We start from the raw sequence: 10,392 nt of genomic DNA, 5'->3' as shown, positions 1-10,392 counted from the left end.
GGGGGGGGCTGTGGTGGGGGGGTGAAGGCTGGCAGCAGGGGGAGATGGAGGAGGGGAGGGGAGGGGGTGTGCCCCAGAAGCACGGGGGGGGGCTGTGGTGTGTGTGGGGGGTGAAGGCTGGCAGTAGGGGGGGTTGGAGGAGGGAAGGGGAGGGGTGTGCCCCAGAAGCACGGGGGGGGGCTGTGGTGTGTGGGGGGGTGAAGGCTGGCAGTAGGGGGGGTGGAGGAGGGGAGGGGAGGGGTGTGCCCCAGAAGCACGGGGGGGGGCTGTGGTGTGTGGGGGGGTGAAGGCTGGCAGCAGGGGGAGATGGAGGAGGGGAAGGGAGGGGGTGTGCCCCAGAAGCACGGGGGGGCTGTGGTGTGTGGGGGGGTGAAGGCTGGCAGTAGGGGGGGTGGAGGAGGGGAAGGGAGGGGGTGTGCCCCAGAAGCACGGGGGGGGGCTGTGGTGTGTGGGGGGGTGAAGGCTGGCAGTAGGGGGGGTGGAGGAGGGGAGGGGAGGGGGTGTGCCCCAGAAGCACGGGGGGGCTGTGGTGTGTGTGGGGGGGGAAGGCTGGCAGTAGGGGGGGTTGGAGGAGGGAAGGGGAGGGGTGTGCCCCAGAAGCACGGGGGGGGGCTGTGGTGGGGGGGTGAAGGCTGGCAGCAGGGGGAGATGGAGGAGGGGAGGGGAGGGGGTGTGCCCCAGAAGCACGGGGGGGGGCTGTGGTGTGTGGGGGGGGTGAAGGCTGGCAGTAGGGGGGGTGGAGGAGGGGAAGGGAGGGGGTGTGCCCCAGAAGCACGGGGGGGGCTGTGGTGTGTGTGTGGGGGGGGAAGGCTGGCAGTAGGGGGGGTTGGAGGAGGGAAGGGGAGGGGTGTGCCCCAGAAGCACACAGGGGGGGCTGTGGTGGGGGGGTGAAGGCTGGCAGCAGGGGGGGATGGAGGAGGGGAGGGGAGGGGGTGTGCCCCAGAAGCACGGGGGGGGGGCTGTGGTGTGTGGGGGGGTGAAGGCTGGCAGTAGGGGGGGTGGAGGAGGGGAAGGGAGGGGGTGTGCCCCAGAAGCACGGGGGGGGGCTGTGGTGTGTGTGTGGGGGGAAGGCTGGCAGTAGGGGGGGTTGGAGGAGGGAAGGGGAGGGGTGTGCCCCAGAAGCACACGGGGGGGGGCTGTGGTGGGGGGGTGAAGGCTGGCAGTAGGGGGCATGGAGGAGGGGAGGGGGCCGGGTGTGCCCCAGCAGCCCCTCCATCTGCCCCAGGGGGAAGGGCCCTCTGCTCAGGGCAGCTCCTTGTGGAGCAGCTTCCTAGAAAGTCATTCTCCCCGCTAGCCCGGGGAGGTGCTGCCAGGTCCCCCCTTGGTCGTGCAGGGAGCCCTGAGTATCCTGGTTCCCCCAGCTAGGATGTGCCAAGGGACAACCTGGGGAGACCCAGGGGCGGTGGCCTGTGCCCTCCCTGTATCAGGAAAAGGGCAGAGCCGGCTCCTCGGGCGCCCCTGGGGACCCGTGCCCAGCCCCACCTCCACCAATTCGGGGCAGGGCTGCTCTGCGAACCCAGGTGTGCTCTGGCCCACGAGCAGCGCGGACCCAGCAACGCGGCCTGCAGCCTTAGGGGCACAAGCCTGCCGCTAACCCGCGTCACAAACCCACATGCCGCGTCCGCTGCCCTGTGCCAAGAACACACCTGGCTCTGGTGTGGCCAGGCCCTGCCAGGTCAGCATGGGTGGGCAGGCCTCTGCCCCTCGCCCTGAACAGCCTCGCCCTGGCAGCAGCTGCAGCCCAGGGGTGTGGGGTGGGGGTCGCTATGTTTCCCGGACACTTCCAGCCCCCAGAGAGGACGTGGTGTGGATGGCACTGTGGGGCTGAGGGCCAGGACCCAGGGAGAGTGCTCCCTGCTGGGGGAGCTGCCCAGGGGAGCCTGCTCGCTGCGGGGCCATCCAGTGCGCTGGGACCTGGGGCTGGGCCTACCGACGGGAGCTGGGCTCTCAGACCTGCCCCCCCTCACCAGTGCTCCTCCCCTGGCCATGGTGAGGGGCCAGGGGGTGCAGCCCAGGAGCCTCCCTCCCCCCTTTGTTCCCACCTCCCTGTATCCCGGCTGCCTGGCTCTTGGGCTGATCAGTCAGAGCTGCTGCATCTCCGGGGATCCTTCTCCAGCCGCCTTCTGCGGGGCCAGGGGTCTGCCGCCGTGGGGGCACAGCGGCACCCAGGCAGCTGAGTGGATGGCACACCATGGCCTGCCGCCCTCCCCAGCCCCCAACGTTGAGACAGCGTGGGCTAGTGGGCAGGGCTGGGGCCAGGGACTCCTGGGTCCTCTCCCCAGCCCTGCCACTGCCTCCCTCAGCAGCCCCTCCTGCAGGAGAGAGGGAGCAGCCAGCGTCTGGGAGGGCTGGGAAGGGGCCTGGTGTTCAGGGTGGTGGGCAGGGTGAAGCCACCTAACCGTCCCCCCCCCGGCCCCTCGGGGCCCCTCTGCAGGGAGGGAGACAAACCATGACAGCTCATTGCTTTCCCTCGAGGGGCCGGCTGCTGCAGAGCCTAGGAGTCAGGCTGGACCAGGAGAAACCTGCCCCGAATCCACCCCGGGGCACTCACTGATGCTCCCGCGCCTTCCCAGCATTCCCTGCTCTCCCCCGTCACGGAGGCAGGACACAGCGCTCGGCTGAGGGGGGTCGGATTCTGAAGCTGCTTCTGCAGTTCTCTTGGCCCTGGAGAGTGAACCCAGCTCCTTGGTGAGGCCCCCTGGCTCCCCAGGGCCCCCCGGCTGCCTGGATGGCCCCCAGCGCCAGCACCAACAGCTCTGAGCCCCTGGGTGCTGCGGCCAGCGACTGCCTGGGGTACCTGACTGCTCAGAACCACTTGGCCGGGAACAGCACCGCGGGGGCCCACGCGACCCAGCCAGACCCCCAGCTCCTCCTGATCGGCGCCCAGCAGCAGGAGCCCGACTACGTGGCCATCCCCGTCACCGTCTTCTACAGCCTGCTTTTCGTCTTCGGGCTCCTGGCCAACGGGCTGAGCCTGCTGACGCTGCTGCGGAGCGGGCGCATGAGGGCGGGCGCCGGGCGCTTCTACCTGCTGAGCCTGGCCACGGCCGACGTGCTGATGCTGCTCACTGTGCCGGGGACCCGGGACTGCTCCTTCTGGCAGACGGGGGGGGCGGACAGACGGGGCCCCCGGGCCCTGAGCGACGCCGTCTGCAAGCTCTGCTTCATGGCCCAGCACCACCGCCAGCTGGACCATCGTCGCCTTCACCGCGGAGCGCTACGCGGCCATCTGCCACCCCATGTGGGCCACGGCCGGCCTGCGGCGGTCCCGCATGGCCTACCTGCTGGCCCTCCTGAGCTCGGCGCCCCTCACCGTGGTCTACGGGAAGGCGTCAGCCTGCATCCTGGACTACACCTCCACCCGCCGGGTCTGCGAGATGCTGGAGCCCGAGCCGTACGCCATCTACAAGAGCATCATCGAAGCACGCAGTGTCCTCTGCTTCCTGCTCCCCCTGGCCGCCATCGTCACCTTCCACCTCCTCATCTTCCGCCACCTCAGCCAGACCCGCCGGCAGCGGGAGGAGATGGGCCTGACCCACCCCTGCTCAGGGGGCTTCTCTGCACAGGTCCACCAGCCCCCCGGGAGCCTGCCTCTGTCGGAGAGGAAGGCCCGGCACCTCATGGGTGAGTGACAGCCTCTGAACGGCGCTCAGTGTTTCCCCAGCGCCTTCTGGCCCAGGGCCCTGCAGCACTTTCCTGGGGCAGGGCATGTCTTCAGCCCATTTCACAGGTGGGGAGGCCGGGGGGGGGGGGCCGCGGAAAGACCCCACGCTTCCAGACGTGGCCTCTCATCCCCAGTGACAAGTTCTAAGAGGCCACCTCTGAACACCTGGGGCCTGATACTTAGAGCTGCCGCATACCCGGAGCCCCCGGTCAGGATGCATGCTCGGCACCTCTGAAAGTCGGGCCCCAGCTGGCTCAGACCGAGCCCCAAACTCAGAGGCCACTTTCAGAATATCTGGGCCTAAGTGACTTGTCCAAGTCACAGGAGTCAGTGGCAGACCTGGGGCTCGATCCAATGTATTATCACACCCACATACACAGAGCAGCGTCACATCCTGCTTGTTTTATCACATCGTGTACTGCCCCACGCACTGCCCCTGGGGCAGTCCAGTGGACCTGGGCCTGGGGTGGTCTGGTGCACCTGGAGCGGTTCAGCGCAGCTGGGGCAGTCCAGTGAGGCTGGGATGGTCCAGTGGGCCTGGGGCAATGTGGGGGGCCTGGGAGGGTATCCTGCACCTCCTCCAGCCCCTTTGAAAAGCTAAACCATACTTTGAGACTCGTTTTAATCAGTAAAATAAATAATTTGTATTAACAAACTGGAGGGGTGAAAAGCTGCATAAATCCGACTGCCACATCCAATATCCAGGGTGCACCTAGGAGTTAACCAGCCCCTGCAGGGAGAGAAGGTCAAGCCAATACATGCTCCTAGCAGAGTCATCCCGACAGCGTCAGCCGCTGATGCACCGGTCCCATCTGCCCCGCAGGAAGTGCAATCCTGACACTGCTGTTCTTAGTGTTGTGGCATGAACAGCGCAGGCCTCAGTCGGGATCAGGCCCGCTGGACCTGGCTCTGTGTGGTACAGACACACAGGGAGACGTGCTCCCTGCCCCAGGAGCTCACAGTCCACATGCAAAGCCCAGTGTAACCTATGCTATGGCACTGTGACCAGCGCCTCCGGAACAAACAGACCCTCCTGTCTCCACTGTTCGTCAGACCCCTCCAGACGGCTGAGCAGATGCCGCTGACTCCTTCCAGCTGCGCGTTCCGTTCCCGGGTTGTGCTCCGCAGGTGGCTGGCTCGCTCAGCGCCCTGGCCTGGCGGGATGCTGGCCGCTAGTGGGGATTGCCAGTTCCCTCAAGCTCCCTTTGCAGGAAAGAATTCCTGCAGCCACGAATGGAGTCGGTCCCAGCGGCAGGCAGCCTCTGTGCCAAGCACAGTGAACACTCTCTATGCAAATCTCCCTTGTCGGTGGGCTCATCCCTCCTGGGGGCCGGGGCTGAGCCACATCGCAGGGTCCAGTCCCAACCTGTCTACTTCCCTAATGGCCTGGCCCGGCCCCATCCATAACCAAGGCCCTGTGGCTCGTTCAGCATGCTGGACCTAAACTATTCGATAGGGACCCTGGAATCGCTTGGCAGGCACCAGAATTCAGTGGCTGTGCTCCCCCAGCCCTCTCTCCCTTACTGCCCCCTTCTGCCCAGTCCAGTGCAATCCGTACAGCTGGTTAATCAATCATTCATTGTACGCTGCCCCAGGATTTTCATTGTGCTGCAGGTTTCTGTGTGGTGGCATTGTAGCAACTGGGAGGGGCAGGCAGAGATCTGGGGTAGCTGGGCACGGCTGCTGGGGCATTCGGCACCGAGGGAAGTTGTGAGAGTTGATTTCGGGGGTTGGCGCACAGGAGGCAGCTGAGGATCGCAGCGCTGGGAGGGGCTGCATCTCCCCATCCCGCCCTCAGCTGGGCAGGGCAAGAGGAGGAAGGCTGAATTCCTCATTCCCCATCCCAGGAAACATTGACTGCAGCTCATGGCCCCTGAGCTCGTATCAGGACATAAGAACAGCCAGACTGCATCAGGCCAATGGTCCATCGAGCCCAGTGTCCTGTTTCACAGTGGTCGGTGCCGGACGCTTCCGAGGAAATGAACAGAACAGGCCAATTATCGAGTGATCCATCCCCTGTCGTCCACTCCCAGCTTCTGGCAAACAGAGTCTTGGGGTTGTGTCCCTGGCCATCTTTGCTAATAGCCATTGATGAACCTGTCCTCCAGGAACCTGTCCTCCAGGAACTGTCCTCCAGACTAACCAATTTATTTGAGCATCAGCTTTTGTGAGCTACAGCTCACTTCATCGGATGCATTCAGTGGCCACATCGGATGCAGTGAGCTGTAGCTCACGAAAGCTGATGCTCAAATAAATTGGTTAGTCTCTAAGGTGCCACTCGTCCTCCTTTTCTTCTTGCGAATACAGACTAACACGGCTGCTACTCTGAGAGCTGGTCTGGTATTGCCACCCTTACTTAACATAACAGTCCAGAGTCCAGTCAGCAGGCAATGGGATGGGTTTACTGGGGCCAAACAAGCATGTTCCAAAGCCCTTCACACAGTCGGGCTATCGCTATACGCTGATAGAGTTTTCCTCTTTCGCTCCCCCAGCTGGTTTTCTAGTCGCTGCTGGAACCCCCTCCTTCTCCTGACCCCTAGCTCCCCACGCCGACAGAGCTCCCTCTTCCCCCTCCCTCTTCTTGGCAAACTGAATTATATTTGCAGTGCCCCTCCCCTGGTACCACCCTTCCAGTGTATGGTCCTGTTCCGTTCTGGGGGTCTGGGGGTGATGGGACACTTCTTTTGTATCTGGTGGGAGAGGTAAGGAGCGGGGTTACTTGTGTCCAGGGTCACTTCTTTGCAGACTTTGCATCTTTTCTTAACACCTTCCTGCTGCTCGATTAGCCCCTTATCTTCTCTTGTTACTGAAAGGTGCAGCCTTGTGCTTTCCCTTACATTCTCTTGCTTGCTTATTTAGCTTGTTTAAAAGCAAGGACAGAAGCAAGATTATTATTGTTTAGTTTTTATTTTATTTACTTTACATTCTTCTAACGATCAGCAGTGAGATGGTTGAGTGTGGAGGGTTAAAATCTCAAGGAACCCCTCAAGATGAAATCCAGTAAACATAAAAAACATTTTAAGAGTAATCTCTCTGCCCATTAGCACTTGGCTGATTTCTGCCGATTTACATCCCATTTTCCTACTTCTAAAATGTTTTTCTCTTCCCTGTTTCTACATGACATAGTGACACTACCTATACAGAAAGCATTGTCACATGTACAAAAGAAATACTGAAAAAACAGGGAAATTAAACCATCTTTCTGATCTCTCTGTTATAGTGAGCTGAGGTGTTAACTGCGACAAGAGCAGGTTAAAAATATTCAAGTGGAAATGTGATTTTGAAGTTCATCGTGATAAACAAGGTGTAATTTTTCTCTTCCAGAGCTGTGGTTTCAGGCTCTTTGCAGACTCAGGCAGGTGTCATTGTGTTGGTCACAGTTGGGTCACGTTTTGAAAGTTTACTTTGAAACCAAAAGGGCAGAGAGAGACATTTTTTTAATGAAATCTGAGTTTGTGGGTGCAACTGTGCATCAGGTTCTAAAAGAGGGACAATGATATGGTCATCTCCATGGTTGCATAATCCCATTATGCAAGGAGCCCTGTGCTATGCGGCTGGGCATTAATCTCTCTCCTCTCTTCCATGCAGGTGCTGTGGTGGCTGCGTTTTTCTTTTGCAACTTCCCCGACACGGCGTCATCCCTGATGCACGTTTACATTCACAGCTGGAGCACCAGCATCCTGGTGCTCTACACCTGGCTGAAGACCTACCTCTCACTGCCTCTCTGGTACCTCAACAGTGCCCTGGACCCCCTCCTCTTCTGCATCTCCTCAGCCTCCTTCCGCAACGCCTGCCACGAGAGCCTCCCCCACTCCTGCCCTGGATCAGTAAGAAACTGCAAGGCTCCTGTGTCAGGTCGGGAGGGCAAGTGCCCAGGACTGGAAGATCTTTGTGGACCTTAAATTCCATGAAAGGGGAGCAAAGCAAATCCTCCAGAGATTCTCAGCCCAGTGAGCCACAGCTCCTTTCCTGTGGGAAGAGAGCGGGCCCATGAGCCTTGCCCAGTGGAAACACAGCCTGTGCACAATAGAGAAAGCCATGCATTATTCACAATGTCCTGGCACAATCGTGTGAGAGATACCCTGGTGCACATGCATTCGTGCTTGCACACTTTCCCCTCCTCCCGGGTGCTAGGGGACCAAGTGGAGGCTTACTGCAGCAGGGATTGCAGCTGGTGTAACAGCTGACTAGCTAGCAGTTCCGCTGTTCCGTTGTTGCTCTTGTGTGGAAATCTGTTGCTGAGTTGTTTGCGGCGTGTTTGCTGTTGTGAGGCGTTTCGGTCACTATTGTGGTGCATGGCTCAGTCTGTGTGACACAGTGTAGGCTTTAGAGTAGCAGCCGTGTTAGTCTGTATCTGCAAAAAGAACAGGAGATCTTCTCGTCCATCCTCCCCGTGGAAGGAAAAGGCCTAGGTAGGGAGCGTCGAATCGTGGAAGTCAACGAATGGCTACACAGGTGGTGTCGGAGAGAAGGCTTTGGTTTCTTTGACCATGGGATGGTGTTCCATGAAGGAGGAGTGCTGGGCAGAGACGGGCTCCATCTTACGAAGAGAGGGAAGAGCATCTTTGCCAGCAGGCTGGCTAACCTAGTGAGGAGGGCTTTAAACTAGGTTCACCGGGGGAAGGAGACCAAAGCCCTGAGGTAAGTGGGAAAGCGGGATACCGGGAGGAAGCACAGGCAGGAATGTCTGTGAGGGGAGGGCTCCTGCCTCATACTGGCAATGAGGGGCGATCAACAGGTTATCTCAAGTGCTTATATACAAATGCACAAAGCCTTGGAAACAAGCAGGGAGAACTGGAGGTCCTGGTGATGTCAAGGAACTATGACGTGATCGGAATAACAGAGACTTGGTGGGATAACTCACATGACTGGAGTACTGTCATGGATGGTTATAAACTGTTCAGGAAGGACAGGCAGGGCAGAAAAGGTGGGGGAGTAGCACTGTATGTAAGGGAGCAGTATGACTGCTCAGAGCTCCGGTACAAAAGTGCAGAAAAACCTGAGTGTCTCTGGATTAAGTTTAGAAGTGTGTGCAACAAGAGTGATGTAGTGGTGGGAGTCTGCTATAGACCACCGGACCAGGGGGATGAGGTGGATGAGGCTTTCTTCCGGCAGCTCACGGAGGCTACTAGATCGCATGCCCTGATTCTCATGGGTGACTTTAATTTTCCTGATATCTGCTGGGAGAGCAATACAGCGGTGCATAGACAATCCAGGAAGTTTTTGGAAAGCGTAGGGGACAATTTCCTGGCGCAAGTGCTAGAGGAGCCAACTAGGGGGGGTGCTTTTCTTGACCTGCTGCTCACAAACCGGGTAGAATTAGTGGGGGAAGCAAAAGTGGATGGGAATCTGGGAGGCAGTGACCATGAGTTGGTTGAGTTCAGGATCCTGACGCAGGGAAGAAAGGTAAGCAGCAGGATACCGACCCTGGACTTCAGGAAAGCAGACTTCGACTCCCTCAGGGAACGGATGGCCAGGATCCCCTGGGGGACTAACTTGAAGGGGAAAGGAGTCCAGGAGAGCTGGCTGTATTTCAAGGAATCCCTGTTGAGGTTACAGGGACAAACCATCCCGATGAGTCGAAAGAATAGTAAATATGGCAGGCGACCAGCTTGGCTTAATGGTGAAATCCTAGCGGATCTTAAACATAAAAAAGAAGCTTACAGGAAGTGGAAGGTTGGACATATGACCAGGGAAGAGTATAAAAATATTGCTCGGGCATGTAGGAATGTTATCAGGAGGGCCAAATCGCACCTGGAGCTGCAGCTAGCCAGAGATGTCAAGAGTAACAAGAAGGGTTTCTTCAGGTATGTTGGCAACAAGAAGAAAGCCAAGGAATGTGTGGGCCCCTTACTGAATGAGGGAGGCAACCTAGTGACAGAGGATGTGGAAAAAGCTAATGTACTCAATGCTTTTTTTGCCTCTGTTTTCACTAACAAGGTCAGCTCCCAGACTGCTGCGCTGGGCATCATAAAATGCGGAAGAGATGGCCAGCCCTCTGTGGAGATAGAGGCGGTTAGGGACTATTTAGAAAAGCTGGACGTGCACAAGTCCATGGGGCCGGACGAGTTGCATCCGAGAGTGCTGAAGGAATTGGCGGCTGTGATTGCAGAGCCATTGGCCATTATCTTTGAAAACTCGTGGCGAACCGGGGAAGTCCCGGATGACTGGAAAAAGGCTAATGTAGTGCCAATCTTTAAAAAAGGGAAGAAGGAAGATCCTGGGAACTACAGGCCAGTCAGCCTCACCTCAGTCCCTGGAAAAATCATGGAGCAGGTCCTCAAAGAATCAATCCTGAAGCACTTGCATGAGAGGAAAGTGATCAGGAACAGCCAGCATGGATTCACCAAGGGAAGGTCATGCCTGACTAATCTAATCGCCTTTTACGATGAGATTACTGGTTCTGTGGATGAAGGGAAAGCAGTGGATGTATTGTTTCTTGACTTTAGCAAAGCTTTTGACACGGTCTCCCACAGTATTCTTGTCAGCAAGTTAAGGAAGTATGGGCTGGATGAATGCACTATAAGGTGGGTAGAAAGCTGGCTAGATTGTCGGGCTCAACGGGTAGTGATCAATGGCTCCATGTCTAGTTGGCAGCCGGTATCAAGTGGAGTGCCCCAAGGGTCGGTCCTGGGGCCGGTTTTATTCAATATCTTCATTAATGATCTGGAGGATGGTGTGGATTGCACTCTCAGCAAATTTGCGGATGATACTAAACTGGGAGGAGT

General features: G+C 58.4%; 1 protein-coding gene across 1 annotated transcript; it reads left to right on the top strand.

Annotated features, from left to right (window-relative positions):
• The first annotated feature begins 3,009 nt into the window (after window positions 1–3,009).
• On the top strand, window positions 3,010–9,716 carry LOC140915399 (neurotensin receptor type 1-like). The gene is made up of 2 exons (XM_073354987.1): window positions 3,010–3,624; window positions 7,253–9,716. The coding sequence occupies exons 1-2, from the start codon at window positions 3,240–3,242 to the stop codon at window positions 7,564–7,566; spliced, it is 699 nt and encodes a 232-aa protein (XP_073211088.1). The 5' UTR covers window positions 3,010–3,239; the 3' UTR covers window positions 7,567–9,716.
• Window positions 9,717–10,392: the final 676 nt, after the last annotated feature.

Source organism: Lepidochelys kempii, chromosome 7 (genome assembly GCF_965140265.1).
Source record: "Lepidochelys kempii isolate rLepKem1 chromosome 7, rLepKem1.hap2, whole genome shotgun sequence".
Classification (NCBI taxonomy): domain Eukaryota; kingdom Metazoa; phylum Chordata; order Testudines; family Cheloniidae; genus Lepidochelys; species Lepidochelys kempii.
This window is presented reverse-complemented; position numbering and strand designations above follow the sequence as displayed.